Below are 17,208 nucleotides of genomic sequence, written 5' to 3'. Positions count from 1 at the left end.
GGCCCCCGGTCGTGTATTTTAACCCATTCTGTCAGCTTCTGTCCTTTCATTGGTGTGCTTAGACCATTTACATTTAATGTAATTATTAATGTTAGCACTCAAGTCTGCCATCTTTCTGTTTGTTCTGTTTTTCATTGCTCTGCTTGCTTTTCCCCTTTTCCCTTTGAGTTACTTGAGCATTTTTTAGAATTCAATTTTATCTACAGTATTTTTGAGTGTATCTCTTTATGTAACTTTTTATTGGCTGCTGTAGGCTTTACATTATATATACATAACATCACATTCTATTGCTGTCATTTTATCAGTTCGAGTACAGAAATCTTACCTTTTATCCTCCTCTGTTTACAACAGAATGCAATGTTATGAGTTTTGTTTCAACCATCAAACATAATTTAGAAAACTCAAGAAGAAACGGAAAGCCTTTAGTATTCACCCATATTTTCTTACTGTGTTATTTCTTCCTTCCTGATGCTCTAATATTCCTTCTTTTAACATTGTTTTTCTGCTTTGAGAACTTCCTTTAGCCATCCTTTCAGGATAAATCTGCTGGTGACAAATTATCTTACTTTTCTTTTCCTTCCTTTGAGAATGTCTGGATTCCCCCTTCATTCCTGAAGGGTGTTTTTGCAGGATTTAGGATTCTAGGACGACAGCACTTTTCTTTCAGGGCTTTAAGAACACTGTGCGACTTCCCTCTGGCTTCTGATTTCTGTTGAGAAATCTGTCATTCAAATGGCTTTTCTCCGGCTGCTCTCTAGATCTGTGTGTGTGAGCGTCTTTAATTTTCAGAAGTTTAATTACGATGCATCTTGGCATGGATTTTTGAGGGGTTATGCTGTTTGGGGTTCACTCACCTTCTTGAATCTATAGGTTTATGTCTTTTGCCAAATGTGGGGTTTTCAGCTGTTAATTCTCTGAGTGGTTCTCAGCCCTGCCCTCTTTATTCTCTCCACCCAGGACTCCAGTGACACAGATGTTAGACCTTTATCACAGTGCCCAGGTCCCTATGGCTCTGTGCATTTTTTTGCTGAGTCTGTTTTCTCTCTATTGTTCAGATGAGGTCATTTCTATCGTTTTTTCTTCCTGTCAGTGATTCCTTCCTCTGTCTCCTCCGTTCTGCTGTTGAAACCATTCTTTGAGCTTTTTATTTTGGTTATTGTATTTTTTGAATCTAAAGTTTCCATTTGATTCTTCTCTGTATATTCTGTTTCTTTCCTTAAACTTGCTTTTCCTTGCTGAGGCTTTCTAGTTTCATTTGTTTCAGGCACGTTCACAAACACTCATGGAAGTATTTTGTCATGGCTGCTTTAGAATCTCTACCAGATAATCCCAGCCTCTCTGCACCTCAGGGTCAGCCTCCATCGACTGTCTTGTTTTAATTCATTTTGAAATCTTCCTGGCTCTTGGTCTGATGAGTGATTCTCAGTTGAAACATGGACATCTTCCCATTATCTAACCCTTCGGTTTTAGCTGGCTTTCTCGGACTCCACACCAGCAGCAGCAGGGGGTGGGCTCCACCCCATCACGGCCAGGCAGGGGTGGAAGTCCAGGCTCCCTACTGGCAACCTAGGGTGTGACCTCACATTCTCAGGAGCCCACTCTTTATGGGGCATCTGTCCTACATTCTCAGATCGTGCTGTGGGGGAAGCTGCCCTCTACCAGCGTCCTCTCCCTGCCTCCCCTCCCACAGGCACGTGTCCAGAGAAGGTCATTTTGATAACGGGTGTGCAGTTCAGCACATACTTTCATGCTTCTGGGAATTCAGAGACTAAGTGGGGGAGACTTCCAGAAAGAATTCACATTTTGCTCGTCTCAAGAGCATCTCTGCACTTCACGGGGGGGGTGCATCTGCAGTGGAAGGCAGCTGCTGCACTGCGTCTTCGGGCCCCGGCACTCGGGTCTCAGCCCACAGGATGTGCCCCTGACTCTGCAGCCTGATGCCACACTGTGTCTTTATTGCCCTAAAATTCCAAAGTTGTGAATGGAACAGTGTTAAGGAAATGCATAGGACTGGTCCATTGAGAAATTAGGATTCCAGGCTAAAATCGTGTGATTCTATCTGAATTTTCAGGTGCTCGTTTTGCTGACAAACTCTAAATCATCCTAAAGAAAATAAGGCAGAATAATGCTAGAAAGTTTTCATTATTCTTCCTCCCAAAGAAACCTTCAAGTGTGGCTACATGGGTCCCTCCCTCAGAGGGCAAGCCAGACACGACAACGAATGAAATTCTAGATTTTTGCGTACAGTATCCATTATCTTAATCAGGTTTTGACTGAGATATTTGTAAAGAGGCCTCTGTGGCACATGGTATTCACCTGGCGTTGCCCTTTCAACCTAATTACAGAGCTGGATGCCCCGGTGAGCAGACAAGATGGCCCCAGCTATGTAAAGAGCGAAGATCACTTGGTTCTGGTCATGCATCAAGATGGTCTGGGGGACCCGTAGCTGTCCAGATGCTCAGGCAGCCCGGGAGATTAGCTCGCTCAGATACTAGGTGTCTGACAGGTGTCAGAGGCTCTCACGGCGCCCCCGGTGACTCCAATGAGCAGCCAGGCCGAGCGTCCCCGCCTGGACATCGCTGCAGTCCTGCAGCCAGCACAGCCCACCGGGAGCTCCCGGGCTCACTGGGTCCCTACTGGGTCCGAAGCTGCACTTCAACAAGACATCTGGAGACTGGTGTGCATTCAGTTTTGAAAAGCACCTCCAGACCATATGGCTGTAAATTTCTCTGTAGACGCACAGAAGCGGATAGGGCCCCAGTCCCAGCCCAACGTCGGATCTCAGGGGACATCACCCTCCTCGCCGAAACCAAGCATCCAGAGCAGCGGGAGGTGAAGACGGGACCCTCTGACCCCTGCATCTGGAACAGAACCTCAGCCCTGTTCTCGCTCTGTCAGATGCATTCTCCCTGGGGAGCCACTGAGGAGCCCAGCAATCGTGTCATCATGACCTTGACCCCGCTCCACATGGGCTCAGACCAAGAAGCATCTCAGGGGCCGTGCGCGTGGGCCCAGGCCTGTCCTAACGCTGACCTGCACTCTCCACGCCTTTCTTCCTGAAGGAAGGAGACAAGGAGCAGAGCTGAGCGACTGGCTGCTCAGGCAAGAATTTCCCCTTAGTTGTTATCAGAGCAGATAGAGTTCTGGGCCAAGGGCAACCAGGAGCGGGTGGCGCCGCCCTGCTTTGCCGGGGGGAAGGTGGAGGGGCACTGGGAGCGGGAGAACCTGCCAGTGCTCGCGGAGGGAGCCGCCCACGCTGGTGTTTGGACAGCCGGGGTCTGATAACACGGCTGCGGTGCTTTCCCTAGACCCGTCTCCACGACGCCTTTGACCTCTGAGGGAGGAGACTATAAAGCCCAGAGGAGGACGTTCTCCTCTCAGTCTGCGTGGGGGCACCTTGTTCTGCGGGAAGCGGGGCCTCCAGAGGCAGGCACGATGGCCGCGCTGCAGGAGAAAAAGTCATGCACCCAGCGGATGGAGGAGTTCCGGCACTACTGCTGGAACCCGGACACGGGGCAGATGCTGGGCCGGACGCTGTCCCGGTGGGGTACGTGCCGCACAAGGCGCGAGCGGGCGCTCTGGGGAGAGAGGCGGAGGCCCACCCAGCAGCAGCTGGGGGTCAGTGGGCCGGGTGCCCAGGACTCAGACCCTGTCCCGGCTTCCAGCCAGGCCTCGCCTCCCTCACCAGATGACCCCAAAGGCCCGTTTCCGCTCTTCTGGCCCTGATGCCAGGTGCCTGCGAGGGGAGAACAACTGAAGGTCAGCCCCAAAGGTTCACCTCAGATTTGAGAACAGCATTTTCAAAGCCGTGTTCGTAAAACTTATAATGCTCAAAAAGACTGTTAAGTTGGGGGTACACGGTTTCTTTTGGGGTGATGAGAATGTTCCGGAACTAGATAGAGATGATGGTTGAACAACAGTGTGTGAAAGCACTGCGCACCACAGAGTCACTCACTTGTGGACGGTTGAGACGGTGCGTTTACGCTGCGTGTTATGCCACGATTAGCAGGCGTGAGGGTCTGACCCACCTCTCTCCGCAGTGTGGATCAGCCTCTACTACGTGGCCTTCTATGTGGTGATGACCGGACTGTTCGCCCTGTGCATCTACGTGCTCATGTGCACCATCGACCCCTACACGCCCGACTACCAAGACCAGCTCAAGTCACCAGGTAACAGGCGGGCTCGTGCAGGGCGCCAGGACCCGTGTGTGGGGGCCCTGTGGGGCAGTCAGAATGCAGCCCCCCAGGAAGAAGCCCAGAGCCCGACAGGGGCCTCTCCGTGCCACCCCACTGGCGGCCCCAGGGCTTCGAGGGGCACAGCGGGCGTGGACGGCCCCTCGGCTTCCTTTGATGAGGACGATGACCCCGATTATGAAGTCTGACTTAGGCTTTAGCTTTAATTATTAAAACAGAAGGTTTTGTTACAGAGACAGTCTTGATAGCACTTCCTGTACATGGTCACATACCACAGAGAGCGTTTCTAGGGGGAGAGAAAGATGCTCTTCCTGGGGGACGAGGAACGAAGCTTTGGGGGGTACGACTTGTTTTCCGCTTCGTCCCCTTGGCTCTGAGGCATCTCTCCTGGGGAGCGAACTGCATTCAGGTTTTCTCGGTTGTACTCTGTCCACTGTTCCGTCCACTGTCCTGTCCACAAAGGAGCTCAGATGGTGGGCTGAGCGTCCCCCCTCCTCTCCTGAGTCGGCACCAAAATGACAGAAAGTCACACGTGACAACAGGAGTCCAGGGCCTGAGACCGCAAGGTCGCAGCTCCCAAGCCCTGGGGAAGGCGATTTAACCGAGACTTCCATATGGCCAGTCAGCCCCGAGAGCCCAGAACACGGCCTGGGGGTGGGGGTGGGGGCCTCCCAGCACACAGGCGCTAGTGTTTATCACCTCCATGATGACTCAGAAACACCCACAGCAGCATGTCCGTGGGACCAAGTGGAGAAAAAGAAAATCCGGGAGCTTTTAAGAGAAGTCACCTCTGACATTGGACGCACAGCCGCGCTTCCCTCAGGTGGTCCAGCCATTCCGCCAGGACCTCTGGTGAATCCTCCTTATTAAAAGATTATTAAATCCTAACGCCAAAGGGCTTTGCTGGGTGTCAATTTTTAGAATCAACAACAGATAAAACATGGAGGATTTCACTGTAATTTCAGAACAGAATGTAATGTATTACAAACTTGAGAACATGACCGTAATGCAATCTGCCCCAAACCCAGAGAATGGAAGGCAGGGCACGGTGGTCACAGGGAGGTGGGGACGGGCGACAGCTGCCATCTGAAGCTGATCCTGCAGCCGATGAACGAGTTAGGACACCACAAGAAGAGGCCGTGAAACGCGCCCAGACGGGTGCTCGTGGGAGGGAGTGGAGAGCTTGCTTTCTTCTCTTTAGACCTGAGGGCTTTTACTTTGAACCACGCACAGCTGTCACTGTCACAGCCATCTAAACAACAGAACCCTAGCTTGCTTACTTAGAAAGTCTCCTGCATCAAGCAGGGGACTGGCCAAAGAAATCGTGCGACCTTCAACAATGAAATGCACTGTATATTCGTGGGAAGAAGGAGGCAAGTCGATAGGAGACGCCTGGGAAGGAGGATGACAACCTGCATCAGAAAGTGACCACAGAGCGTGACCCCGGGTACGCAAAGGATACAGGACACAAGCTTCTGCGTCTGCATTCACAGAAATGGAGAAGTTTCCAAAGGACACACCCCGATGTGAGATTGGGAGACCGCAGGCTGTCGCATCGACACCTGTACACTCTGACTCTTCTTATTTTACAATTAATACGACTTCACTGGGAGACCCAGTTCAACTCTGGGTAAGTTGGCACCCGCAGCAGCAGCCGTGGCCACCGGGGGGCGCCGGCACAGCCTCGCGTGCACAGAGCCCACCCCTCCTTTGGCACCAGGACAGGCCTTGGCCCTCCGACTTCGAGGATCCCGGGCTGGTGGGCAGGGTCCTGGGGCCTCCTCACTGTGCAGAGGACACCTGACCACAGCCTCCTTGCCCGGGGGGCCCCTGAAGACAGCGCAGCCTGGACCCGTGGCATCCCACACCCCACAGTTGCCTCCAACGGGCCGGGACGGCTCTCGTGCAACTCACCATTGCCATAGGGCACGGCTTGGATGTGAGGCACATTTGGGAACTTAAGTAAGAAGTGTCATGCTCTCCTTCCAGGGGTGACCTTGAGGCCAGATGTCTACGGGGATAAGGGCCTGGACATTGCCTACAATGTCTCTGACAACAGGACCTGGGCAGGCCTGACGCACAGGCTCCATGACTTCCTGGCAGGTAAAGTTTAAAATGCTTCCGCTGTCCCGTTTTTTCCCTTTCCTAAGATGAAGTCACCGAGGGGCGCGGGCCTCACCGCCCTCTGACAGCCCCAGGGAGGCTGCCGTTGGAGGCAGGTGCCCAGTGTGTCTGTGCCCGCAGGCTACTCGCCAGCCTCCCAGCAGGACAACATCAACTGCACTTCCCACAAGTACTTCTTCCAGGAAGGCTTCAGGGCCCCCAACCACACCAAGTTCTCCTGCAAGTTCACGGCGGACATGCTGCAGAACTGCTCGGGCCTGGTGGACCCCAACTTCGGCTTTGCAGAAGGAAAGCCATGTTTTATTATCAAAATGAACAGGGTGAGCAAGCAAGGGGTCAGAGGTGAGAGGTCCAGTGTGAGGGCTCCTTGGGAGATGGCTGGCAACAGGGGTCGGGTGGTCGGCCCTCTCGTGACCACACACTACCCCGTCCGGGCATCCGGTGGTGGCAGGGCTGGACTCGCGCTGGCTGCCCCCTCCCCACTCCACACGCTCGCTCAGCACACACCTGCTGCGTTGGTTATGAGCTTAGCTTTTCTCACACAAAACTGAAAACTGCCCGTCCACACGCAGCACTTGACACTGTGGCATCTGGATGCCCAGCAGCAGAGCACGGGGCTGTTCAGGACGGCCGGGCCACCACGTGCGCACAGTAGCTAGAGAGAAGCACGCTGCGTGCGGAGCTGGAGGGGCACCTGGGAACTGCCCAGAGCAGAGGTTTCCAACCTGGGCCAGGGACCCGCTGATGGGCACTGAGGGAGGCTGACCATGAGAAGAGAGCCAACTCAAGCAACCCACAGGAGGGCGCGGTCCATTCAGCCACGGGGGTGCAGGGGAGAGACCCGAGGAGGGGCGGGATCTGGCTGGGTGAGGGGGTGAGGGGACCCCACTCCATGCTGGCCAGTGAGTGCGGCCTGGGGGCCGGGGGTTCCGAGCACCCGCGCAGGCACCACTTATCTTCCTTCCTGAGGCTTAGAGGAAGCCATGCATCTGTGCGCCGCACACACGTCCCAGGTCCCAGCTGGGGTCCGTCAGAGGTGCCCGGCAGGTGTGATGGCAGCTCACACTAGCACAGCACAGGAGGGCTGTGCACACTGGGAAGGTGTGCAGGGAGGCAGGAGCTACGCTGGCCCCCGGCACAAGCGGGCACACACGAGGGCCGAGACGTCAGGAGGCAAGCAAGGCATAGACTGGAGGAGCACAGGTGGGCCGGAGACACCTGCTCGGGGCACAGTGGGCAGAAGGCAGACGCTGTGCCCATTTCAGTGCCCTGTAGAGGGCCTGGGGGTGGCAGCCTCGGCTCAGACCCTCCTGTCCAGCTCTGCCACCTGCCAGGGCCCAGACCTCAGCCCTGTGGCAGGGCTTCTGGTTTGAAGTAGGAGTTGGTGATCCCGGCCACGGTCATAAGAACAGGAACCACCCCAGACCCTTCCCAGTGCCCAGCGCCACAGGCTCCTCCGCGCTCAGACGGCAAGAGAGCCGCCAACACCTTTCCTTCCAGATCGTCAAGTTCCTCCCCAGCAACAGCACGGCCCCCAGGGTGGACTGCGCCTTCCTGGTGAGTGCAACCATTGGGCAGTCCGTGTACCCAGAATAACTTACCTGATTTTCCCTAAGAACATTTCAATTATCAGCCTTGTAAACCAGATACACAATTGCATGAACCATCGCTTAAAATAGTTCTATTACAGGGGATAAAAATCGAATAAGAAAGGAACAATGGTTCTTTGTTATTGTTTTGCTTCAAAAAGTATCTGGGACAGGACATCACTAACACACCCCAAAATGTTCGGGGCAATTTGGGAAGGCCAAGGTACTCCTTGGTTTTGACCTCTTTATTTGCTTATGTACAGAAACATGCCAGATCACGACAGCTGTCATTTATAGTGTATGCATGTGGGCCACTAAGAGTTGCCATTAATTTATTCCAGTTTTTCTCAAAACTCGTTTTTAAGTACAACACGAAAAAACTAAATGTCTTCACTGAATATTTTCTCAAGTTTGTTTTCACCATTACGCCCTCAACCGTTGCCATTAGCAGTGGGCGCCCAGCTTGGGCATTCGCAGACACACCACACCCTTCCAAGCTGTGAGCTCCCCGGGGGTGCAGGGTTTGTCTGGTACACGTGTGGGCTGACTTGAGATTTTAGCAGACACCAAACTTCCTTCATCTGTGCTTGACAAGCTCAAGCTATCCGTCGGGCAACTCGCTGACTCGGACAATGAAAGGAAACAAACCCCACGAGAGCAGGTCGAGCTTATCCCAGAAAGCCAGCCCACATAGCCCAATGGGCTCTTTCCCCCGAGCTGACAAACAAGCACATTCTTGGCTCTGTTCACCTTTATTATCCCACGTGGACTCAAGATGGCAGAAATACAAGCTTGATAAGTCACCAGGGGTTTTGCAAACTAACAATTATATCCCTAATGGGATCTCAATACTGATTATAAAGATGAGATCTAGTTTATGCGAATTGTACGAGAAAGCGTTTATGTGGTCACCTGCACAATGCACACACACGCAAACATGCACGTGCATACACACACAGGCACACGTTACACACAAGCATGCACATGCAGACATGTGCATAGACATGCACAGACGCACGCAGAGACACGCAGACACAGATGCAACCACGTACACACACGCACACACACCGGATCCTGCCTCCTCAGGCAGTGGCCTCTCCTCTCCCAGGACCAGCACCACAGGGACAGCCGGCCTCTGCAGGTGGAGTACTACCCGCCCAACGGCACTTTCAGCCTGCACTACTTCCCCTACTATGGCAAGAAAGCCCAGGTAGGTGTGCTTCTCCCATCCTCGGACAGTAGCTGCTGAACCATCTCAAATCCAGCAACAACTAGCGAAAGGAAAGCCAGAAATGCTTCACCCACGAACATGAAACCAAGGCACTGCTTAGCCCACCCTGACCTTTCAATGCCCTGGGTCTTTCACAAACCCGCGACCTCGTAACTACCTGAAAACACACCGCTCTCACGCAAAACATCAAGTCTAACGCTTGTACTTCCCAAGGGCATCCCAAATCCTTTTAGAACTGCATACCTGTTTTCAAGCATTTCCTCCAAATCTCTTGCTTTTTCTGTTTTATGATAATCTTCATCAAAGACAATTTGAAGTTGTCATCGGTGCTGTCTGTCCCTTCCAGACCAACTCTCCTTGTTTCTAAGTGGGGAGACACGTTTATCCCAGTGAGTCCGGGCACGAGGCAGAGCCCACGCACTGGCCCCAGGTCACTCAGGTCCTGCAGGGACAGAGCGCACAGAGGATCGCTCCTGTGCCACCTGCGTGTCGCCACTCGTCACGAGGTCCTGACACGCCTCCTCCTTCCACTCTCCCGTCTCAGCCCCACTACAGCAACCCTCTGGTGGCTGCCAAGTTCCTCAACGTCCCCAGGAACACGGAAGTCGTCATCGTGTGCAAGATCCTGGCAGAGCACGTGACCTTCGACAACCCCCATGACCCCTATGAAGGGAAAGTAGAGTTCAAGCTCACAATTCAGAAGTAAAGCAGCAAGGAGGCACCTCGAAGACCACCCCCAGGTCCTCCCAGGCCAGCTTCCCAACGCTCTGACCACCACACTGCGGTCAGCTCGCTAATCCCACGGGCACCCGCACGTGCAGCGCGTGGCGTTAGAACCAACTGTTTCTTATTAAATCTTTATGTTTTTCAGATGGGATTTGTAGCTTTGATAAAAATGTTGGGCTAACACGGTAACCCTAAGGCAGCAGCTATCCAACAACGAGACCCTAAAGTGATTTGTTTCTTTCTACACACACTTCTTTTACTATAGTTTATTTTTCTATATGTCGATGAGCTACCGCCTACGTTAATAGAGACTATTAATGCGTTGATGTGAAACGTGACTTATGATAACGTACACTCTGAATGCTTGCTTTACAGAATGCAATTCCTAAATTGTAAAAATAAACCATATTAAAGTCGCTCTAACTCTACATAAGACAGTCATGTCTTTCCTGATAAGGAGGAAAAAATAACTAAAAAATCAAACACCTCTTTAAAAACCTTCCTTTTAAAGTTTCAATTTCAAGTCTGGGAAATCATAGAACGATGTTGGAGTGGGCCATCCCGAGGATGCAGGTCGGTGAGACGCTAGGGTGTCACCCTGTGACAGAGCCCACGAACCGAGGGAATCACAGATGCCAGTCTCCCTTCCATCAGCACGGTCCCTCCTCAAACACCCAGAACGTGGTCTGCGACTCTCGCCCCTTTTGAAAAACCCGAAATGAGAACATTCTGTCCAAACAGACAAAGCTGCCCTCACCGGGTATCGCCACTTTCTACCCAGACCAGAGCGCAACGCCTGGTGTCCTGACCCACGTGACCCCCGGGCATAATGTTGCCGCCACAGAGTGACACAGCCAGGAAAACCTGTCAACTCCAGACACCACAGGCCCAAATACACAGACTGAGGAGAGAAGCAACACCCGTGAGGATTCCGGACGGACCACTGAATCCCACGTCCACTGGGCATCTCTACCATGGAAGACACTGGAGCAAACGTCTCCATTGCTGACCCATCAGCAAAAACTTTCTGAGCCACCTCAGAAATGTCATGTGAGGTCAGAGGTCAGAGATCAGGCCACCTCAGAAATGTCATGACCCGCCAGAGGGTCAGGCTTCCTTAGAAATGTCATGTCAGAGATCAGGTCACCTCAGATCTATCAACACATTGGAGGTCAGATGTCAGGTCACCTCAGAAATGTCATGACACCTCAAAGGTCAGAGGTCAGGGGTCTGGTCACTCCAGAGGGGCTGACTCGTCCACAAGCATTAGGCTGCGCTGGCTAACCTGGCTCTGGGCTGCTCCCACGGATGGTCCATGTGGCCAGCACTGCTCCCCATTTCACAGAGATGGAAGCGGAGTGACTGCCCTGCTTGGGAAGGGAAGGGTGCGTGAAATTTCAAACCTGCTGCATACGGACTACAGACTTCCTTTGGAAAGAATTTCCAGAATTTTCCCTCAAGTCAATGTTGAAAACGTGGAACGACCCAAAGCCTGGGGAAGGGACAGCAGAGGCTCTGGCGTCAGAGGTCAGAGGCCCAGGTTCCAGTCCAGACACTTCTCCTCCCCAGCTGAGCTGAGCTGTGCTGCCTCACGCCAGTGTCACCAGGCCGTTGGCACATGCGGGCACAGGCAGGGCACACACAGGTGCTCACTGACACCCAGGATCACTACGGTGCCGACACCTGCAGGGTCAATACTCGGTCCAGTCACCAGCCTTCTCGTTTTTAGAAGTCCAGTACTCACTAGCTTTAGTGTTTTGATCCTTATAAAATGTGACCTTTGCAAACACACACATCCCCTAAAGGTCACAGAACACCAGGGGAAGTTGGGGGCCAAAGAGCACAGGCGTGGATGCCCTCACGGGTGACGTCCCCAAGACCCAGCATGAGATAACCAAGCCACCGCCAATGACCGACTAGGAAGAGCACTGGGATGAATCACCTGCCCTGGCATGCCCCAGAGCACCCACCCGCCACCAAGGGTGGACCACGGTCACCCACCCCTCACAGCTCCTGCCCCCGCCTCTCCACAGCCACCAGAGCCCTTTGCTGCTTGAAATTCGGTGCTGCTTCCTCTCCAGGCCCTTCAGAATTGGCCGCCCTGTGCGTGTCATCGCCCTCGATGGGTGGGATCCAGCCGGCGCGGTGCAGGGGAAAAGGCGGCAGGGACTCGGCGACTGGGACCGAGGCTGAAGCAGCAGGGCTAGCCGTGCGTCGGCCCACACAGCGCTCGGAGACAGCCCCACCACTGCGTGCCCCACAGCCCTCAGGACGGTCACAGGAAGTCTTCACCAGGAGGGAGGACCGGTTGCCACTTCCTTCTGCAGGACATGTGGCTCCCGCCCGACGTCCACAGCCTCTGATTGAGACAGCCACCCATCCGTTCAGCCAACTCAAACAAAAACACTTAATCTCCTTTCCCACCCGATAATCTTAGTCTTTTTCTGCAAGTCAAACCCATCAAGCCTGTCTCAACTCCGAGGATTCATGAAAAAGGCGAGGAGCAAACTCTCCCCAGCTCTAGCCCCCGGGGAGGAGGCCTCACTTTGGTCGTAGTCCACCATCCACCGTGACCTCCTGCCCCGGCCTTGGCCTCGGGCAGCTGCAGGACAGGCTGACAGCCACGGCGGGTCCAGGCACCACTCCTGGGCCTGGCAACCTCTCCTCGCTCCAGCGAAAAGCAAGACCAACAGCATAAAATGACTTCTAGACAGTCATCCTGAATCAGAGAAACACAGAGCTTGTTTAAAATGCCCATGCGCGTTTTATTAATAAAAACTAACAGTGCTGAGTTAAACAAGTCAAACAATTAAAGTCTCTTTATATTCCATAAAATATTACAGAAAAGTTTATTTGTGTTTCAATAAAAAGACTATTGTTTTAGAACAGGCAGCTAACAGCAACTGTGCAGTTAATGGTTCTTTGTGAATAAATTTTAAAAGAGACTACTGCCTGTCCTGAAATTCCTTTTTCTTTTTATAAAAAAAGAACTATTAAAAATGATTGACAAATTTTGAGTTAAAAAACTGTTAAAACATTCTCTATATTTAATTTCAACTTTATAATAGATTACAGGAAGATGCTTACGAAACAAATACAACATTTGTTTCCGTACGTGTCTTTAAACCATAGACTTATAAGTATGTAAACAACTATATAATAAAAAGTTTCCAAACGCTGCCTGTAAGAAATCAGGCAAATTTTACCATAAGCAATACACCATTCTAAGCCTTCCAGACAGTTCTCAGAGCTGCACCAGCAGGGCAGTGCACTTTCCAAACAAAACAACAAGAAAGAGACCTTTGCAATTTGTTTGCTGCGACACAGAGCGAAAAAGGTATCACCTTGATGGACTCGCATTCGTATAATTTAGGGGAAATAAAGTCATAACAAGTCCTGGCGCTTCACGTGGACGAGCAGAGCCCGTTGGCTCAGCTCAGCTGGTCTCAGTTCTCTGCCGTTCGCCCCCAGTGGGGGGGTGCCATTCACAACACACTGCAAATAGCGGCTTTCAGCAGCACCCTCTCGAGCGACAGAACTGCGTCTGACTTTCGTTGATGTGAGTGGAGCACAACTTCTTCAGCAAACTCAGCAAGAATTGTTAAGGGGCAAAAACAAACTCTGAACTTAAAAAAATAGAAAATGAAAACACAAAATCCTCAACGGGGTCGGGGCTCTGCGCCAGCACAGTGCATCCACACAGAGCTCAGCCCGTCCGAGGCTCTGGGAACGCCCTCACCTGCTTACCGGAGGCGCACGGCGGATCAACAGCTTACCGACGACTTCCCAGGAGGAGGCCAAAAGTAAAGAGAAAACCCACGCTAACAAAAGCGTCTCTTCCCCACGCGTTTTGCTGCAGCTGCGTCCGAGGGCGGGCCGGCGGGCAGGGCGTCAGTCCTCGTCGTTTTCATTGAAGTCGTCCTCGTCCTCCTCATCCTCCCCGACATAGGACACCGGCGTCTCCACCCTGGACCCGCTGTACTGGGACCCACTGGAGCTTGTGGCCAGCATGCCGTCCGCACCGTTGCTCAAGTCACTGCAAGGACAGGAGGCAGGCGGTCAGCGGCGCACGTCCACGGCCGCGCCCATGACAGGCCGGCGTTTCAGGGAGGTTTGGGTTTTTCCAATTACACCAACAGAGATGGAAAATGTCGCGCGTCTGCAGCACGGCACCCGCACCCTGTGACGAGTGCCACACTCTCAGATCCTCCAGCCCTGCCCTCCAGGACACCCAGAACCGAAAGGAAGGGCATGCAGTCTCCCCACCACACCCCGCTTACTCCCGTGCACAGACTGGAGGACCACCAGACCCTCCCTTCCAGGCTTTTCCCTTACAACCTCCTTAACCTCCAGGAAGGACGTGGAAACAGACTGGAAGAGGCCCCAGAAAGCACAAGATGGGACCCCCCAAAGCAAAGCTCCCCAGACGGCAGCATGTGAGGGCGCCCTACAAGCCGTGTCTCTGCATGTGCACAAGTGGGTGCTTGCGATGTTGGGCGCATGCCTGTGTGCACGTGTGGTGTGCGTGTGCACACGTGTGTTGTACTGTGTATGTTTGGGTCTGTGTGCACATGTGGGTGTGTGTGCACGTGTTGTATTTGTACGTGTGTGCACATGTGGGTGTGCAGGCACGTGTGGGTGTCTGCGCATGTGTTGTACTGCGTACGTGTGGGCACATGTGGGTGTGTGTGTGTGTGTGGTGTGTGCTTGCCTGTGTGCACATGTGTGGTGCGCGTGTGCGCACGTGTTGTGTGCATATGTGTAGGTGTGGGTGTGCACACGTGTTGTATTGTGTACGTATGTGCACGTGTGGGTGTGTGCGCACGAACATGCATGCGTAAGTACATGTGGTGTGTGCATGCCTGTGTGTGCACGTGTGCACACATATTGTACGTATTGTATTGTGTGCATATGTGCACATGTGGGTATGTGCACATGAATGCGGATGCGTAAGTGTGTGTGGTGTGCACATGCGTGTGTGTGTGTAAACGACGTCCCCAGTGCCCCCCGCAGCTCCTCTGTGTCTGTGCAGAGCCCAGGAAGCCGAGCTGTGACAGGTGCGTCTCACGCAGATGCTCTGTAACCTGCACTTCCAGGAACGCTCTGAGGACCCCACAGCTTGCTACAGTTTTGTGGAACAGCATTTGCTGAAAGTCGGTGGGGCCAGGGGGTGCAGCGCTGGGCTGGGTGCTGGTGAGAGGCAGGGCTGCCCAGCCTGCCACGCCGGCCCTTGGGCGGGTGACTGGAACCCACCTACATCTGCCTTATGCTTCAGGGAGTTTCAACTGGGACATGTGACGATCTGATTGTCACAACCTGGGGGGAGGTACTGGCATCTGAGGCCGAGGACGCTACCAAACACCCCACATGGCACAGGGCAGAGCCTAGAACAGAGTCATCCAACCCAGAATGTCAACAGTGCCACAGGTGAGACCCTGGCCAAGAACGGAGGGAGGTTTAAGAGCTGGGGTCCTGGTGAACGGCCCCTGGGCTCAGCCACCACCTGGCCTCCCAGCTCAGAGCGAGTCAGAAGGACCAGTTATCATCCCAGGGCACCGACAAGTGATGGCCCAGGCCAGCCATGAGTGAGATAGACAGACACACATTCCACTATGAATCAGAACTTGCTTATTAGGTTATCGTCAAAAATAATTCTGATTTCTTAGTATCTGAGTTGAGCAGCAAGAAAAGGTATCCTGCACTCGGAGAACACCTCCTGTCAGTGTGTGGAGGCCCGGGCACCCCCGGAGCAGCCTCACGCACAGCTCCCTCTATGCCAACTGAAGGCCTTCGCTGCCTCCCACAAAATGAAGGAGATTATGTTTTAAACAGTAAATCCATTTACGGATAGGACACAAAATGGTCAGAGCTGCACTGGAACTGTGGCCGTTACACACGGAGGAGGAGGGGTCTGGGGGCGTGCCACGACAAGGCCAGGCGTGTTGCTCTAATCTGGTGACAGGGCTCAGGAACCCCGACCGACTGCAGCAGCACAGAACCCACCACGGGCCAGAACCGCACCACATTCTGACGCTAAGAAACACTTTCCTAGTAACGTAAACCCATGGGCATATACTTTAATACCTTTCACCGTTATTTATTAACACTGTACAACAAAAACTACTAAACGTTATGCTCTTCGACAAAGTAATGCCACGTCTGAGAAACCCAACCTAGCAACAAGCCAGAAAAGGTGAGGAACACAGCCACAAAGCTGCTCACCGCAGCTCTTCTTCTAACGGGGAACCAGCACAGAGGGCACTGCAGAAACTGTCACGCCTCCAGGAAACACCGGATCATGCTGGCATTAACGTCAGCTTTTCTGAAACGGCAAGGGCTTTGCTTCCCTCCTTTTAAAAAATGACCTGAGTCTCTGAAGATTTAATCAATAAAAAGGATTTCAGGAACATGAAAGTTCAGAAAACACCCAAGTTCCACCTCTTGGAATAACCGGTGTTCACACACTGACCCTCACACACGCACATGGTGGGAGACTGAGAATTAAAACCTGAGCTGAGCTCATCGAAACCTCACCACGTGCCCGACACCCCACGAGGGGCTTCACCACCTCTCAGGCCCTTGGCCATCAGGGACAAACCATCGCCAGCCCCGTCTCTCCAGAGCAGGCCGGGTTCCTCCCCCAGAGCTGTCCCCACGGCCATGCCCTCCTGCCCGTCGTGCACAGCGTCCTCAGGGCCTCGCTGTGGCCTCTTCATGTCACCCAGACACTCAAAGTGGGGCACTGCATTGGAGACATGCACGTGCTTAACCTAGTAGATCAATCCCGTCTTGTAGGACCTACAGACTGCTCACTTATCTCATATTTTAAGAAATTAAACATGTATTAATATCTAGGATTAATATAAAGTAATGTAACATATAACAATATAAAAGTTAATAAAACCGTTGTTTTGTCAGTACTTAAGGCTGAAATTTATCTTATATTTTATCTTTAAAAAACTAAGATAAACACCCAGGGATGACACAATTCTGCTCTGTGGATCACTAGGTCAAAAGTTAAACACACACTGAGCGGTTGGCCCGGTGGTGCAGCGGTTAAGTGCACGCGCTCCACTTCAGTGGCCCGCGGTTCCCGGTTCGGATCCCGGGTGCGCACCAATGCACCGCTTGTCAAGCCATGCTGTGGCCGCGTCCCATATAAAGTAGAGGAAGATGGGGGGCCGGCACGGTGGCACAAGCGGTTAAGTGCACGTGCTCTGCTGTGGCGGCCTGGGCTTCACCAGTTCAGATCCCGGGCATGCACCAACGCGCTGCTTGGCAAGCCATGCTGTGGCGGTGTCCCATATAAAGTGGAGGAAGATGGGCACGGGTGTTAGCCCAGGGC

General features: G+C 52.9%; 2 protein-coding genes across 4 annotated transcripts in view; one reads left to right on the top strand and one right to left on the bottom strand.

Moving 5' to 3' along the window:
- Positions 1–3,413: 3,413 nt before the first annotated feature.
- ATP4B (ATPase H+/K+ transporting subunit beta) lies at positions 3,414–10,038 on the top strand. Its single transcript, XM_058548549.1, has 7 exons — positions 3,414–3,547; positions 4,041–4,169; positions 6,183–6,296; positions 6,438–6,637; positions 7,818–7,874; positions 9,015–9,116; positions 9,682–10,038. The coding sequence occupies exons 1-7, from the start codon at positions 3,436–3,438 to the stop codon at positions 9,841–9,843; spliced, it is 876 nt and encodes a 291-aa protein (XP_058404532.1). The 5' UTR covers positions 3,414–3,435; the 3' UTR covers positions 9,844–10,038.
- Positions 10,039–12,695: 2,657 nt separating this feature from the next.
- Positions 12,696–17,208, bottom strand: part of TFDP1 (transcription factor Dp-1) — a 45,291-nt gene continuing 40,778 nt past the window's right edge. For all 3 annotated transcript variants that reach the window (XM_058548547.1, XM_058548546.1, XM_058548548.1), the window contains one exon: positions 12,696–13,899. In XM_058548547.1, coding sequence (XP_058404530.1) covers positions 13,755–13,899 — 145 coding nt within the window. In that variant the 3' untranslated portion in view covers positions 12,696–13,754. The remainder of the gene's footprint in view (positions 13,900–17,208) is intronic.

This window comes from Diceros bicornis, chromosome 9 (assembly GCF_020826845.1).
Source record: "Diceros bicornis minor isolate mBicDic1 chromosome 9, mDicBic1.mat.cur, whole genome shotgun sequence".
In the NCBI taxonomy this organism is placed as follows: Eukaryota; Metazoa; Chordata; class Mammalia; order Perissodactyla; family Rhinocerotidae; genus Diceros; species Diceros bicornis.
This window is presented reverse-complemented; position numbering and strand designations above follow the sequence as displayed.